Source organism: Cydia strobilella, chromosome Z, assembly GCF_947568885.1.
Source record: "Cydia strobilella chromosome Z, ilCydStro3.1, whole genome shotgun sequence".
In the NCBI taxonomy this organism is placed as follows: Eukaryota; Metazoa; Arthropoda; class Insecta; order Lepidoptera; family Tortricidae; genus Cydia; species Cydia strobilella.
The window spans coordinates 49,782,370-49,800,578 of record NC_086068.1 but is presented as its reverse complement, the minus strand read 5'-3'; the positions used below and the strand labels follow the sequence as shown (position 1 = coordinate 49,800,578).

Here is an 18,209-nt window from a genome sequence, read left to right as displayed (position 1 = left end):
GCAATGCCCCTCCCCCCGCACGCCTGAACGCTCGGTGATAGAACGGGGATGGTGGAACTGAAGAAAAAATGATACCACATGCGCAATGCAACACGGTTGCGGGTCACTGCATTGTACAGTGCTTACGTCGCATATACCCTACGCATTCGTTAAACAGTTCGGGCGGTCCGAAACCGTGCTGATTTACGCATGCGGGCCGGGCATGGCATGGGCCCTCCTTGAATCGTGCAGATAAGAATGGTGAACTGACTCATCAGTGATAGCCTCCTGGGCGATCTTCTGGTGACGCGAGTAGGGGCGCATGACGAGCAGCAGCAGCTTGGGCGTGGCGGCGATGAGCGCCGCCTCGACGCTGGCCGCGATGGCGCGCGTCTCGCTGTCCAGCACGAACAATAGCGCGCGCGCATCCGACTTAGCACGGTGCTCGCGCTCCATCAGCTCCGTCGACCAGTTCTCCACTTGCTGGTAAGCAAAAATTTGTTGCCTACAGGGTTTGCCGTAACGTTACGATAGACCCGATTGTAAATGTGATTTAATATGTGTTCAAAACGAGAAAGTTTTAAATGTTATATTGCCGTAACGTGCTAGAAACTAAGTGAATATCTAGGAACTCACAGACGACGAGCAATTCCTGCATCTAAGGATACTAAACCCTGTTTTTATAGAACAGTTTGATTATTCAATCTACTCACTGCCTAATTTTCTCAATCTAGCTAGTTTTGTACTTCAATGACAGTAGATTGCTCACTCATTGTTTTTTTTTGTATTCAGGATATATGGAAAACAATTAAACTTAAATTCACTTAAGAGAAGCTAGCTGATTCAAATAAGGCATTCATGCCACTGATTTAAACTTTCACGATTTTTACACATTAATTAATTAGGTATAAAACGGGACTTAATCGCGTATAATAAACTTTTAAGATTGATCTCGTATGTTTCGAGGTTGGCGTTGTCCCCGTGCCCGTGGTCTCGGAGAAGACTGGACAACTCCTCGAAACGTCGGAGGTAAATCTTAAAACTTAATTATATGCGATTAAGTCCCGTTTTAATAATTTAATAAGGCACTGATGCCGTCGATAGTAAAGGATTTTCACGGCAAAACGAACATTATTTCCTCAAGGTTAATTTATATCTAGAGGAAATGAAATAAAAATGTAGGATATTTTATAACTTTTCACAATGACAATATAAGAAGCAAGTGTCTAGATTTTAAATGCCTACATTTCTTGTGTTAAATAACTGTGCGGATATTGACAACATCAAAGTGGATGATGAAAAACCTGCGAAGGCGATCGACTATGTAAAAATGGTATCGGTTCCTGACCTTATAGGGCGTCCAGCTGAATTGGGCGAGTGTCGTAATGCGCAGTTCTGTATTTGTTAAAAACAACTCATACAACCATAGGCGTAAAGGTTAATGAAATCGATCACGACAGTTTTATTATAAACCTTGCCTTATTTACACTTTACTAGACTAGTTTTGTTTATCACGTATCGACTTTTAATAAATAAATAATAATGCACGGATGCTCTAATGATTTTTAAAATCCGTTCGCAGAGGACAACTATTTCCTCATTTTATTACCATAATGGGCAAGCGGAATATAATATTCAAGATTATTGAAAATTATCTGATGTATTACCTATATCAAATCTCTTAAATACTAAGAGTTTTGGTCAATTGATCTTAGTACGCGATTAAGTAACCTCAAGTTGACACTTTCTCAATTTAAAAATCTGTACGAATCACTCTCTTATCTATCATATAAGGCTCTCTCTTGCACTTAAACACTGGTTAGGAATGGACGGTTCCGATGACAGATGATAAAAGCTTCACCATATTATTAGAAATAGAATGAGCTCCTATGAAATGTGCATGCAACTCTGGTAGTTGGGAGATGAAGTGAACTTACAGGGTTGAAGTACGTGATGCCCATCTTTTTCAGTTTAGGTATAGCGATCTCTTTCCGCCAGGTGGTGGGGTTGCAAGACCCTCCGAGGAACACTTCGCAGTCCAGTGACGATGCCTCGCTGCCTGCGCAACATACCACATTAGTCACTTATTCCAAGCCAAAACCAAACAAATCGCGTAATACTAAGTAGTGAAATAGTAGGTATAGGGCGTGTTTGAATAAATAACGTAGCGATTGTCTCATGTTGAACAGTCAGTTTTTATACCGTCCTAGCGCCTTCATTATACCTAAACATGACTTGAGTACAAGAAAGTAAAGATGAACAGCTGAGTTGACCCTATTTGTATAGATGGGTACGAGGAACGCAAAGGAATACAGTTAATTGTTAACAATTGTCGTGCGGTCCAGCACGCAATCGCGCGTGAGCTTGAACCGCAGCAGTATGCAACCAATGATCAGCGCTTCGCACGACACGGACAACCTTAAACAAGACCCATTACCGTTTAACGCGAAACCAATCACCATCGTTAATCAATGCTGTACTTTTAAATGGAAATAAATCAGCCTAGATAGTGGGGTAAGTTTACGCGGAGCTGCAGGAAGAGAGTGAAGGACAGTACACCTTGATTGTAAGGCATCGCGGTCAGGTCAGGTGACGGTGAGCGGTGTGCCGGTTCGTTCAACCTGCCCACTCATCGTTCATGATTGATGAGCATCCACTGCGTGGGCTGCAACTTGTCAGCGGTTCGTACGATCTCGCGCCTACTTTCGAATAGATGACTCGATAAGAACGTATAAAGTCAAACTATGAAGCCAGCTTTCTTATGTTCCAAATTAGGCCACGAACAGAATTAAGATAATAATGAACCGGTGATATTGCCAGTACACATGTGAAGAGATTAAAATAGACACCTATGGGACAGACCACATGTTGAATGAAGCAAACCTACTCCCAACTTATAGACCAAAATGTTTCAGCAACTGAAAGATACAAATCAATCTATTACCATTGGAAGATCTATTTGGCACCAGTCTATTAAAAATTCGCTTTGGTTACTTATTATATTTTTATTGGCAATAGGATATCGGGTTATTGACTGACTTAATAATCTATGGTTCTGTCGTATTGTTGTCCTAAAATTCACATTTGCACGTGTGCGTACATAAACAACAACAAATATATTTTATTTTAATGGTATCTGCTACTTACGAATTACGTATTGTACATCCTTTAAAACTTAATAATAATGACTTGTAAAATTTTAATATTCATTGATAAATTTCAACTAAGGAACATAACATTAACCCGGAAGTCAAATCATTCACGGATGGCGCCACTTTCAAAATAAAAACAAACAAGCGACTGAACTGATCTTTTTTTTTTGCGCTGCTCCGAATAGGATGCCCATGAACTGACGAAACTTCACAAAGAATTAACGCGATTTAATACGAGATCTGCTCAGATACATCACTTTGTAACACAGCATAAGAAGTGATGGAGTAAAATACGTAGGCGGAGAAATGTTTTGTTTATTTCTGAAATGAGGGAGCGGTTATTTACGCGCGGTGCGGTAGAGAATAGCAGCTGACGTAGTACACTTATTGGTATCTTATTGAAAAATAGGAAGCAAGACGCACAAGGCACGATCATGGTAGTTGGCGGCATGGCTGCGGCTGATCGTCGGGCAGCGGCATCCGCACCGTGCGCGCTCTCCACCGTCGGACGGTCGGCGGCCAACTGAACGCCACTTCTCGCCGTTTCTACACAGCTGCTAGCCAATTCCGCATTTTAAAATATTCCGTTATATCTAAAGCTCCATAAAGACAACCATTGTATTGATTAAATACAAGCTCATCTACAAAACCAGTTATAGTTTACCTTGTCTTAGCGATACTTGCGTTACATGCGTGTATACGACGATGACTACACTTATGAGGCTTGGATACATTTTGCGACGTTATTGTTGTTGAATGCGGACTATTGCGGTCTGATACCAACGTTTTAATACCAATTGAATTGCACGGTACCTATTATAATATTTTATTTTATTTTACTGAAAAGAAACAATAGCAGATAATCTTCTACGATAAAAGGTTGGAAAGAGTGGCTACATTGGCAAAGGCTCGTTATGTCATGACCAATGAGAGCGCTTAGTGTACGTAGGGTAGTCGCAGGGTCTTGATTGGACATAAAAGGTAATTGGGCAATAAAAAGGATTTAAAAAAGCCTTCAATTTTTTTATGAATTCTTATTTATTAAAATATTCTATTATCCTCCTATTATCTATTGTCTATAAAAATTAAAAAAATACGGATAGTATTGTAGAATTGGAATGAGGTCAAGATATAGGTACAGTACGGTTTAAGACACATTGTTCCGGGTGATAAGGAAGCTCGCGCGCGTTGTATTCGCAATATTTCTACGTGTAGCGTAAACGTAAATGGCAATGAACGGTCTTTTTTGCGACGTCCGACGTCCAAAACGGTGGGCGCGCGTCGCTGGGCGCTTGCTGCGGCGCATCGCCACGCCACGACACTTCCGTACTCCGATTATAGTCCGTGCGGAAGAGACTAGAGGCCACGCCGGTTCTCAAACCTTTAGCGACACATTACTGCATATACATCTGCAGTATTACTATGTGTCACACAGATCACCTGCACGTCACAGCCAAGACAACTATCCATTATCTATTCTCTATGTTGATGGTTTACTATTTTGCATGTTTTTTTATCAAAATTTTAATTTTAAGGGGTTTTACATATTACGCTGAACATATATTATGTATCATACTTATATATAAGTACCTATAACTAACAAAACAGAAATCCCGGGAGAAGGAAAGACGAACTCGTAAGGCCATATTCGTGTTATTTGTGTGTGTTTAGTCAAACCAAGAAAAGTCTGGAGATTTTGACAGAACACGCGCTGCAGGTGTTATTTTAAATGTCAAACTTCTATGAAATTATGACGTATAAATAACACTGGCACTGCGTGTGCTGTCAAAATCTCTGTAGACTTTTCTTGGTCTAACTCTACACAAGTTTCGTTTATTAGTTAACAATATGTGTGTAGTAATTGTTAAATAGTTGATTCAAACCACAATAGTTCCATTGTCACGTAATAATTGAGTGTGCTGGTCCTAAAATACGGCGTTGCGTGAACAATGATTTCCTTTGGCAGGATTGGTAACAGGTTGGTGGACAGGAAGTAAAAACACAAAATACTTTAATATACTTATACTTTATAATAAAAATATACTACTTAAGTATATTATACTTAAAATATAATATACTTTAATCATAAAAATACTTTATTTTTAATTCCTCTTCACGCTTAAACCGCTGAACCAATTTAATTGAAATTTGGTATCGAGATTATGGGGATTTATTACAATAAATATTCATTATAAGACTGACCGCTGTTTGCCTCACTCCTCCTGCCTGGACCCCTATAAGATAGTTTGAGTTCCAGGGAAGAATTTAGGATAGTTTAAATCTCAAAAATAAGGGAGGTGGAAATTTGTATGGGGATTCAATAACTGCTGACCGATTTAAATAAAATTGGGTATAGAGATAGTTTGAGTCCCGGGGAAGACCATAGGATAGTTTTTATCCCAAAAAAATTGCCCTTAAAAGTGAAAAGGAAGGTGTAGAATTTGTATGGGGAATGAATAACCGCTGAACAGATTCAGATGAAATCTACGTCTACATTTTTGATTTAGTTGAAAATGATACTAAACTTGACTTAGAACGTAAACTTAAGCAATTATTAATCTTGCCTACGCTTAAAACCCCCCCACCTGCATCAAAAATCTGGGTGGCTCCACTTCTTAAATACATCTTAGGAACACAAAGATTAATTATTCTGCCAAAGGCAATCTTTTGTTCAGAGAACGCCGTATTTGACCTTTTCATGGCCTGAGCACACTCCACTATAAAGGGCAGTTGGGTGGCAAAGTTATTATTGCAGGTTACTTATACGTGCACTATTATACTGAACTAGCTTCTGCCCGCGATTTCGCCCGTGTGGCATGATGATAATGATTGATAAAAACTACACTATGTCCTTTCCTGCGCCTTAAACTATCTACACACCGACAGAATTACTTTCACATTTATAACATTAGCAAGAACAGAATTGTAAACGGAAGGTGAACGGAGGTAACATCCAAATCAACTATTATTCCTAATACGATAACATCCACCTGGACCTATAATTACTTATTACTCAGATGCTATGGGAGATTGACGCAAATTGGACGCATCACCGTAGTCGCGAGTGCAAAATACGAACGAAACGGTAGAGCAGTTGTATAAGTAGGTAGTAAAAACAATAAAACAGATACGTAACGAGCGATGATCGTATGCCCTTAGAATGTATCGTTGTTATGATTGCCGTGAGCTATTGCGGAGTATTTCGACATCTCCGATCGATAGTACTCGAACTCACTTGCTCAGAAGCGCCGTCGACGCCGCGATGCCCGTGACACGGTGAGGCTCAAGACGGCAGCCAATAATGATTGAACAGTTGAACATGTTTTATTTTACATATTAAGGTTTAACAATCTGTCGTATTGAACGGGATTGATTCTCATCAGTTTGTTTTGATTGTCATTCACGTAAAAATTTAAAGATATCAGCAATTTATAACTTTTTTAACTTCAAAATTGGTTTAGGCTGTTTCACTATCGAACATGTCTCCTACTCAAGATAATTTCTTTGGTAAAATGAAGTCGCGACAAAATGGCTCAATCAACATCACTATAATGAACGGTGCAGAAACGTTTGTTACCAATGAATATCCCTAATAGTGTAGGACTTGGCCAAAGAGCAGAATGAGGGGGGGGGGACGGGGGGGGGGGGGGGGGGTGAATGCGTACTATGAACTACGGCGAAACCGACAGTCGTGGACGACAGACGAGGCGTGGGCCGGCGACACCGCCGACACCGCACTGCTGCGCCGAGCACATGCCGAGGCCGTACCACACTGGGACTGCCGGGTATTTCTGGATTGGTACCGTGCGGAAAGTTTACTCATTGCATGTCTGATTGCGAGACGCCGTCTCCGATCGACCTTCCAGGAGACATTTGTGTGCAAACTTTACTTCACGTACTCGCGCGACAATGAAAATCCAAATATTTATTGAGGAAGTGTACCTATTTACGACAGAGCATGATGTCATTCCGTGTTCGATAAAGCGTTTACGACCAATTTGCGAATTCGAATTACCTACTTGTGAAGTTCGAAGGAAGGAAGTTAAATGAAGTGCAGCCACATTAAACATGATTGAAATACAATATATGTAGCTAACTGCCACAGGTGTGTAAAAAACAACCTACCTTCAATAAATCTGAATTAAAATTGGAATATTGGATATAAAATTGACAGAAGTAAAAGACGCAATCGCTTTTAAAGCATTAAACAAAGAGACGACCAACAATACCAACATTCACCGGAACAACAAAAGCCTGCAGTCTGTAGACAGTTAATAAGTATTTATTAAAGCCCGATTTTATGATCTGGCCACTCTCGAGGCGCACAGGTGGTAATGAATTCGCTGTCCCATAGACAACTTTTCTTAGGTCCAATCAGCGGCAGCAAAAAAATGTATGATGGAGCCAATATTACGGGGGGATGTTGACTTGTTGAAGTTGGAAAAGAATTTAGTTGTAGTATCTAGTCTTACATCAAAAACACATCCTGTATTATTTGTTTCAGATAGCTTACCGATATTGGGTTTGCATATAGTCTCCCTCTCCCTAAACTCTTTCTCTACGTTCCACTGCGGTGACTCCGGTTTGTTTGGACTCCTGCGAATGAAAACTGAAATTAGAAACAAAACAGTGGATTTTGTTAATGCATAATGATGGCATATTGCATTTACTCTAATTGTTAACCTCGGATTCGATTGTTGGCTTTCTTGGAAACGAACGTCACACGGGGGAGATGAATGGAGTGTCACTCAACATGTAGTTTGAAGAGCGAGTGTGTTTCTTACTGTACGTTTTTGGGGGAAAGAGTTCGGATAAAAACTACTAAGGTCTGTCCCGTAGTTTTTTTACAGGAACACATTAAGATAAAAAACTTTCTGATGAACTAAAATATTTTATCTGTAAGTATGTTATTTATATAGCGCTTGACTAGTGATTAATTTCAATAGTTATTTGTGCAACAAGAGAGGAAAGTTGGTTTTTCTTGCGAGTGTTTATTTTGAGTCCCGAGAAAGCGAAAGATTCTAAGGTAGAATCTTGAGCGTAGCGAGGGACTCAAAAACACGAGATTTAAAATAACTTTGCTCTCGTGTTGCACACATAATTTTTCACCTCAGTAGTGAGAACATATTACAGGTTAAAATGTATTTCGAATTACACAGAATAAACAGAAAAAAAAGTATTATAATATGTACGATACGATAAGATACGATACGATACGGTACGGTACGGTACCGTACCGTACCGTGCCATAAAAAAAAATGTAATAAAAGTATGAAGTTCATGGTCTTCACTAAATTAAAAAACTACATTGTTTCACTCCCTGGAGTGAGGAAAGTCGCACTTTTCTCACTCCAGGGAGTGACGAAAGTAGGCTTGTTCGAGCTGCTGAGGTGAAAAATAAATAATTTTGATACACACATATACACATACTGCACCCTAATGCAAAAGTGAAGAAATCGTTATTTGCGAATCTTTCGATCGATTTGCCACTAATAGTGTGTATTCGCAGGATAATTAGTAAAAACCGGCCAAGTGCGAGTCGGACTCGTACTTTTTAGTATTTGTTGTTATAACGGCAACTAAAAACATCATCTGTGAAAATTTCAACTGTCTAGCTATCACGGTTCATGAGATACAGCCTGGTGACAGACAGGACGGACAGCGGAGTCTTAGTAATAGGGTCCCGTTTTTACCCTTTGGGTACGGAACTCTAAAAATATAACTATCACAAAGTCATAACAAGGTCCAAGATTCCAATATGAAAGTAAATAAACCAGAAATACCTACCAAAGTCAGCATTAGTTTTTGTAAAAAGACTTAACGGGACAGGCCTTAGTATTTAAGGGTGGCAGAAACGTTGTCCTAGTAAGTATAATACTAATACCAACCTGATTTAATCTAAACACAGTTTTAGCGAAAAGTAAGGGCGAATGTGGAAAATACTTTAGCTACTTCTGCTACTGTCTGAGCATAATTGAAATTTTTTCCTTAATAATGTCATAATGGAACAATCATTCTAAACGCAAACAACTAAAACAAGTTTTTTCTAAGTCCAGTATAAATCTAAGTACCACATTTTCATAAAACACATATGTTGTCTTGATATCATATTTATTTTGTTCGTTCATTACACAAATCAGTAGTCATGAAAGATGAAATACCGATGGACTATTCCTGCAAGACAAATGAAAAAAAAACCGGGCAAGTGCATGCGAGTCAGACTGGCGCCACAAGGGTTACGTACTTACAGTCAAGTGTAAAAATAAGGGTGTAGACAGCTTACTCAAAAATATGCCCCCGTTCTTAATTCGCTGACATAAGAGCTATTGGACATATTTTTGAGTATAATCTGTGCACCCATATTTTTACACTTGACTTTACATCACACAATTATTTACAAAGTTTTTAATTAATTTCGTAAGATGGTTTCACGCTTTACCTTTTTATAGGTTTTCCTGTAATGTAATCTATGGTCAAAGAACTATATTCTGTACCTGGAGGCGAGTATAAATAAATGTGTGTTCATGTGCGAGTAAATACTACATTAAACTAACCATTAAGGTAACGGCGTTTATAACTGGTTTATAACCGCAATATTGTTAAAGAAACTTATGAATCATCATCGTCAGGCAGGTCTACCGGAAGTAAAAGTAAAGATTTTAGCAAATATAAATTGACTGCAGGTCGAACTGATTCGAGACGACACTTTTATTAACCGCAAAGTACGAGTATGAATGAGTCGGTGCGGCGAGCGGCGACCCTATAGTCAAAGTCAGCTGTGGTTCAAGAACGGACAAGCGGGCGGGTTTTAACGTCATCGACGAATTAATACTGATTCATGCCCGCAGAGGACAAATGGGGCAACATTTACGACTTTATTGCATTCAATTTGTATACAATAAGTTAACCTTATTTAACGTGCGCACGGTGCCACGTTATAAATAACGCTAAATCGAGCTGAAATGAAATGAAATATTTATTTGCTTAAACATGGTAATTACATGCAGATGTTATAAATTAATTGATTTAGTATCACATGTTAAGCCAAATAATGGCATGCAAATTTAAAACTAAATAAGAATTTTTATTATAATTTCAAAATTAATATTGAAAAACAAATTTATTAAAATGATTAATATAACATGCAAGTCACATATATTTTTTTTTATAACAAGTCACATAAAGTTTAATAGTACATACATTCAAGTATATTATTTAATAATCCATTAAGTATTATAATTATATCTAGTCTAGTGTCTAGTAAACAGAATCATTCAGAAAATCGTTTAATGAGTAAAAGCATTTGTCTTTTAGCCATTTGTGTAATCTGGTGGTAAATAATTTGTCAGGTAATTGTCTGATTTCATATGGCAACTTATTGTACACAAGAATACTCATTACATAGCAGTTTTTCTTAAATAAAGAGGAGTTACATAGGGGCATTTGTAGCTTAAATTCATCCCTGGCTCTTAATCTATTGTTAGTAGATGACGGTTTAAAATAAAGTGGAAGTTTTCGTACAATGCACCCTAATTCTAGTATGTACATGTCAAATAAGGTTAGCAGTCCAAGTTTCCTAAACAAAGGTCGGCAAGAGTCTCTCGGCTTAGCTCCGCATACCGCTCTAACACACTTTTTTTGAATCAAGAACGCTTTATTAACATCTGTGCAATTGCCCCATATTGATATGCCATATCTTAACACTGATGCAACATAGCCGTGGTAGGCAAGCAATGCTGCTTTTTCTCCAGCTACGGTCCTAAGCTGTTTTAAAGCGTAGACAAACCTATCGAGTTTGTCGCATATTAGTTTTACATGATTTTTCCATGTACAGTGTTGATCTACGATAATGCCTAAAAACTTCATTTCGTTAACTCCCTCAATTATCTGATTCCGACAATGTAGTTGTGTTTTGTAGTTCCGAAACTGAATATAACATGTTTTTGATGTATTAGTTTGTAAGTTGTTTCTGTTTAACCATGAGTCTATTGCGTTTATTGTTTCATTCAATTGGTTTGTATAAGAATTGCAATGTATAATGAACTTGCGTGCCGATTTTAAAACAACACATCGGGTAGTGTTGTCCTTTATCAAACTGACAAAAAATGCACACTGAAACAGGGTCATGACGACTACTTTGTCGTAAATTCCCCAAATTGTTGTTTCAACTCTTACTCTTAGTATGGAAGAAATGTTATAGAGACCGGATATTTTCGTTCATAGTTTTTGGAACATTATAAAATTTTTATTAAGTTATTGGTTAGAAAATGAGAACTAACACTAGGGAACACTAACTGTCATCAACCTATCTTTGAAGTGACATGTGTTGAGTAATATTAATATCAGTCGTTTATAATTTTACTTTTTGTAAATAAATTATTACTCACTGTCTGACCTGCCTCGAATGCCTTCGCAGCTCGGCCGCGAACACGCAGAACTCGCCGAATGTAAGTGTGAGCGACTTGCGTCGCGCACACTGTCTGGCGCAGACCAGCATTTCGAACACTGAAACATAGCGAGCAGTTAGAACATGGACTATTGAGAACTATGCCTGCTCGAGATAAGGAGTGCTGGTAGGTAAGGACAGTTGGTAAGTGGATCTATCCTTGAAATACAACGTTGAGAGTAAGGGTAAGGCACTACTACACTGGAGACACTTTCTATTTAGGACTGTGGAAAGTAGGACACAGTGAAAGTATCTGAAACATCTCTACCCTCTTGCGGATCAGATAAACCTATTTCTCAGGTTAAAAGGATGTCATTAAATTCTAGTGTTCGCACGGTTTATTTAACACTGCAGCGATGTATATCCAAACAAGATGATTGATATTAAAGCGTTATATCCTGTATGCTATATTATGGTGATATTTGAAAATAAGTATTACAGAATTAATAGTCAGCCCTGTACTTGTTATATTGTGGTAATATTCTTAAAGCAGGTTGCACCACGCACAGTAGACGGCCTGATTAACGTTAATGGCGCTGGCGTAGCAGCAGCGTCATCTCATAGAGAACTGTCTTCCCTTAATTCCCTTCTTATATCGAAATTATATAGAAATCATATAAATAATTCTCAAAGAACGTAGTCAACTTAAGCATAAAAGGATTCAGAAATTAAGAAATAAATTTAGTAACTGATATCGCAGGGGTACGTAAAATCAGGTAAAGACATTTTAGAATTTGAATTTAAGTTACCGCAGTAAGTAAATGACGTTTATCGAAACCATATGAAACACAATAATAACGAGCTTACGTTTCGAAGCGGTCTTCCGGTTGAGTCCGTCGCCGCCTCGGTATAGTTACAATGCCGGATCACGAGCGGTCGTGACCTAAGTCGGTTATTGGTCATCAACTATAGTGAGCAATTGGTGAGATCATTGTAATAACACCTGTCGCGTTATACTAATGTAATTAGGAATGGTAGATAAGTTTGATTAACTAGTATAATGTTATGATGACTATAATCAATTGCGACGTATTCAGTCAAAGGGTATTAGTAGGCCGAGCACATGATTGGCGCGACAGTATCTCGCCGCGAGATAGACCAACCATCATGTGCCTACAAATAAATTCTAACCTTTAATAAATATATATAGAAACTCAACTGCAAAGTAATAAATCATATGAAATATGTACCTATATGTATACGAATAAACTGTTTAGTTGAACCATAAAATTAGCAACTACAGAGCATAGGTCATTCAAAGATGTGCTTGATAATCATCTGACTCGTAAAATAACATAAACTGAGATGATGTCTGTCAAGAGAAATTAACAGTGGACTGTGAATAGATGGCTCGCTAGTGAGATTCATAGGCCATAAATATACAATAGGGGCGTGTCTTAACAACCACACAGAACCGTAACTTGCTTTATATGACAGCCGCGTTCAACAATTTGCACTTTGCGATAGAATCACCGCCGCCGGCACTCTTGAACTCTGCTCGTACGAATGGCAGTGAATGTAATAACTAAATAGTTATTACTTAGTATAAGTAATAGCTTCCTTAAAACACCAACAAAGCAAACTGTGTTTCACTCTCACTTTTATTTAACTAATAGATGGAAAAATGCACAATTGTAAGTTTTATTTCGAGGCCCATTTTACAGCGAATTCAAATAAATAAAAAACCGGCCAAGTGCGAGTCGGACTCGCGCACGAAGGGTTCCATACCATACGCAAATAAAACCGGCCAAGTGCGAGTCGGACTCGCGTTCCAAGGGTTCCGTACATTACACAATTTTTAACAATGTATTTTTTATGTGAAACGTGAGTGAAATTAGGTTAGGTTTGTTTTATAATTTTTCAGACATTTTAATAGTTTCAGCACAATAACAATTATGCGAAATGAATTTGTATGTAATGTAACATTACATTAGGACAATCAATTATTATGCGACCCGATATAGACCCCCATGGGAGAGGGGGGTCTAAGGAAATATCACGTGTATTTTTTTATTAATTTGTGTAAATTATTTTACGCCAATTATAGTAGGGTAAGTAAGCGCCTTGAGTATGCACTTTTGTCTCAGGGGATGCCGGTTGGCACGATTATTCCTTTTAGCCTGGTAGCCACGAGGGGGGGGGGAGGTCCCCTGAAAAATGAAAACAACAAATATGTACCAACAAAGGGCAAAAATGCATGAAACAACCATTAAAACATTATAATCATCCTTTAAAAACGCCAAATTCAGTGTTTTTGTAAACATTTTTAATCTTTGACTTTGGCCATAGTTCCATTTATATGAAAATCGTCACCGCCACGGGCTATAAATTATTTTTTTCCTACAAAAAAATGTATGAATGCCTTCTTGAAAATGATGTTTCCAGGATGGAAAATAAATGGGCAATATTGTCAAATTTTTTATTTAGCGTAAATCGCCACACTATGATTGTAACACCCAAAAATGTCACAAAAAATTACATAACATTTTAATTTTTTTTTGTATGAAAAGGTTATTATTTCAAATTCAAATATTTCAAAAATGAATTCCTCGTCCCTAAATTATCCGAAAATGATGATGAATTAGACCTGGGGAGTCGACCTCTCCCCCCTCTTTTGGGGGGGGGGGGGTAGGCACGGTACGATCTCGTAGCTACCTAAATCAGTTTTGTTTGACTTAAGGAACAACATACTATACCGAAGATCAGAAATTGGTGTGAAATTGCGGTAGCGCATTAGGTATTTAACAAACCCACCCTTCAATAAGTACCGGGAAATACAATTCATGAATCATTATTATTATCTTCAAATCACTTAAACTGTACCTGGAAAAAAATTACTCATTACTTTAACTGTTTGTGTTTTAGGGATTCTCCGGATTACTCATATTATTATGTATGTTCCAATAAACATAAATATCTAATACAATAATTTATAAAGTCAACCGAGGCACACCTATTATTCCATTAAGTAAAACATGTGCAATAAGTTTTTATCTGGGCAACGGTTTCAATAAATTAGTTATGTTCCAATGCATCGCCGTCTATTCGTCAAATGGTGTACGGCGACGTGCGGCATGCGGAACAGGCATGCGTCATTTATAATGGCAAAGGTAGGTATAAACTGTCGTGTTGATTCAGATCACTAGTATCAATATCATGGAGATGACGTCAAATTATCATCCATCTACGACTGGCATTACTAGGCTTGGATTAGAAATGCCCGTTGTCATAATCGCCTATAATTGTCTTTGCGTAATTTTAATAAATTGTTATGAAGATAATTTGTAAGTAGACAATTATCAAGAGTGCTGATGATGATGTAATAGTTACTTGTTTTACAAGGGGGCAAAGTTGTTGTTTAACCTCTCGTGCTAATATTGATACCCGAGGAAGCGAAAGGTTCCAAAATTAAACCACGAGCGTAGCGAGTGATTTGAAAAATTTAATCTTGAGCGTTGCGAGGGTTTCAAGGCACGAGGGTTAACCAAATTTTGCCGCGGAATGAAACACAAAATTTTTCACCACACCAACACAAAATAATAACAGTAAAATATCAAACAAGATCAAAACAAATCGATTTAAAATGAACGTTATATATTTATCATTCAAAATCATCATTTAAAAGTCAATTCTACTAGCAAACATAAGAAAACAACTCAAAATTTGGATTTGATAACTTTACTTCACATGTTAAGAAAATGCAACTTTCTTATCAGTTTTTGAACAATCAAGAGAGCCTTTACCAGCTGGTGCGGTGAAATAGTTATTTGTTATACAAGGGTGCAAAGTTGTATTTTACCCGCGAGTGTAGAATTGAAACACGAGCTAGCGAAAGGATTTTATAGGCGAACCACGAGCGAAGCGAGTGGTTCTAAAATAGAATCCTGAGCGTAGCGAGTGTTTCAACACACGAGAAGTAAAATACATTTGCGCCCGTGTGTAACACAAAACTTTTCACCTCACTATAGCGAGGAAAGTGCAACATCCACAGGCGTTAGATCATCTTCATCACTGGAATCACTCATTTCTTTACGATATTATAACAGAAAACTCTGGAAGTTGTGTATTTTTACGCGAGTCGGTGAGAAAAGGTTTTAAGTAAAAAAAATGTTGACAATGTTGACATTTCTGATGTATGAAATGTCAACGATGCGTTTTGAAATTGCATCGACTCAACTTGTGCGTTCAGAATTATATTTAACATCATTATAAAAAAACAAACGTTTCTTATGGAATTTTAAGGTTTATGACTTAAAATCATTAAATAAAGCTAAATTTGGTATTTTTTATTAGATTCTCAAACCATTTATTTAATGATAATTAATATCGAACGAACCATTATCATGAGCGTTTTACGTTTTGTTATCTGTCAAGCTACTTAAACACGCTCCATCCAAGGTCAAATTACTTTCCCCACTAGTGGATAAAACGCGTGTTTCCCCGCTTGTATTGAAGGATAAACGACAACTTTCCGAGCTAGTGAGGGGAAAATATTTTTTCCCCTCACTAGCTCGGAAAATTGTAAAAAAATTGTTGACAATGTTGACATTTCTGATGTATGAAATGTCAACGATGCGTTTTGAAATTGCATCGACTCAACTTGTGCGTTCAGAATTATATTTAACATCATTATAAAAAAACAAACGTTTCTTATGGAATTTTAAGGTTTATGACATAAAATCATTAAATAAAGCTAAATTTGGTATTTTTTATTAGATTCTCAAACCATTTATTTAATGATAATTAATATCGAACGAACCATTATCATGAGCGTTTTACGTTTTGTTATCTGTCAAGCTACTTAATGATACTCAAGTAATGACATACTTTCCGCACTAGCATCGAAATGTACTATTTTTTTATATTAAGTTGCTGCACTGCATATGCACTTAACTCGGAGAAAGTGTGGAGGATTTGTACACATTTTTACTTTAAGCCTTTAATACATTTAGCGTTTGCGTCAAATCCGGTAGTTCTGATTTTTTGCAGACTTGTTGATAATGTTGGCCTAATGAATAATCCAAGTTTGTGACCTCGAGCGCCGAACGCTACTTTGACAAAAATTAAAAAAACCGCGAAACTTCCCGCGGGTGATTATAACCCTAAACTCCCTAAAGGACTAGTTTTTGATAGTACCTTCTCAAGACGTTTTTAAAGTAGAGTAAATTTGCTACAATACGAGACAACAATTGTCTCTGTAGATCTAATAGTTTCCGAAATAAAGCCTCTCAAAATTTATAATTTTTTTGAACTTGAATTCGTAGGCTATGTGAGTGCCGTGAGTATGCATTTTTGTCTCAGGCGATGGCGCTTGGCACGATTGTTCCTAAGGCTAAACACATGAGAAGTAAAATACATTTGCACCCGTGTGTAACACAAAACTTTTCCCCTCACTATAGCGAGGAAAGTGCAACATCCACAGGCGTTAGATCATCTTCATCAACTGGAATCACTCATTTTTTTACGATATTATAACATAAAATATGTATATTTTTCGTATTCTTACATTAACAGTAGGTTGCTATGTTGATGAAGACGTTAAAAGGAAACTAATATTAAAACTCATCAATAAGTAGTCATGAATTGGAACAAGTATAAATTTAAAAAAAATGGAAAAGTAAAAAGCACTAGTTCGCGAATAACAACTTTCCGCACGCTAAACAGCTACGTAAAGTAGCACTTTTTGAGCAACTGTATTAAAAAAATATTATTCGGTCAGCAAGATCTAAAAATTGGTTGGTAGAAAAAACATCTAAGCAGTTTAATTGAGACGTATGTATATTAAAGGAACGGTAATCTGATATAATAAGATGGGTTACGTTTGATATGAAAAATCGGCAGAGTTGCAGGCGGAACGAAATCAGTCCACGTGACACGAGCAGCTAATCGTGTGCGTGCATTTCATTCGATGATTAGGCAAATAGGCACTTGTCCCAAAAGTAGGTTGGGTTAGGTTAAAAATGCGACCTTTAAGGAAACCTAGTGCTACTAGAAAAGTGGGTTAGGTTAGGTTAGAACTGCTAGAAGGAGGCCAGCAAACCAAGCGCCCCTGGAGCGTCAGCGCCGCCGGCTGCACAAGAGGGCCTGATTAATGCGACAAAATGACGAAGTCACTTAATCGGGTCCTCCAGGCGAATATAAACCACTGCGCCGGGGCTCAAGATCTCCTCCTGCAGTCCATGGTGCAGTGGTCGATAGATATCGCCGTGGTCGCAGAGCCGTACTATGTCCCTCCCAGCCATAACTGGGCCGCGGACCTAGACGGCGTAGTGGCCATTATAACAAAGGCAGAGGGCATACCGCCCCCGTCCACCTTGGCGAGGGGTCAAGGGTATGTGGCTGTCCTCTGGGGCGAAATCACCCTGATCGGGGTATACTTCTCCCCCAATAGAAGAGTCTCTGAGTTCGAAGCTTTCCTCGGCCAGCTAGCGGCTCTCGCTGGGCAGACCCAACCGCGCCAGGTAGTTGTCGCGGGGGACTTAAATGCCAAATCCACGGCTTGGGGCTGTCCCGCAACAGATATTCGTGGAGACCTTCTTGAGGAGTGGGCGACGATGACCGGCATGTCGGTTCTGAACCAAGGGTCGGCCAGCACCTGCGTGCGCTGGCAGGGAGAGTCCATTGTGGACGTT

At 38.2% G+C, this 18,209-nt stretch overlaps 1 protein-coding gene and 2 long non-coding RNA genes across 12 annotated transcripts in view; 2 read left to right on the top strand and 1 right to left on the bottom strand.

Moving 5' to 3' along the window:
- LOC134753945 (uncharacterized) overlaps positions 1–18,209 on the bottom strand; it is a 102,035-nt gene that overhangs the window by 14,317 nt on the left and 69,509 nt on the right. For 6 of the 10 annotated variants that reach the window (XM_063689966.1, XM_063689964.1, XM_063689962.1 and 3 more), the window contains 4 exons: positions 11,519–11,636; positions 7,645–7,727; positions 1,917–2,038; positions 251–462 (listed from right to left, as the gene is read on the bottom strand). In XM_063689966.1, coding sequence (XP_063546036.1) covers positions 251–462; positions 1,917–2,038; positions 7,645–7,727; positions 11,519–11,636 — 535 coding nt within the window. Of the gene's footprint in view, positions 1–250; positions 463–1,916; positions 2,039–7,644; positions 7,741–11,518; positions 11,637–18,209 lie in introns of all 10 variants that reach the window. The other 4 variants (XM_063689968.1, XM_063689971.1, XM_063689969.1 and 1 more) reach the window with 1 other exon arrangement.
- Positions 1–18,209, top strand: part of LOC134753987 (uncharacterized) — a 234,832-nt gene that overhangs the window by 156,755 nt on the left and 59,868 nt on the right. The gene's annotated exons all lie outside the window — the stretch shown is intronic.
- Positions 1–18,209, top strand: part of LOC134753988 (uncharacterized) — a 146,518-nt gene that overhangs the window by 99,723 nt on the left and 28,586 nt on the right. The gene's annotated exons all lie outside the window — the stretch shown is intronic.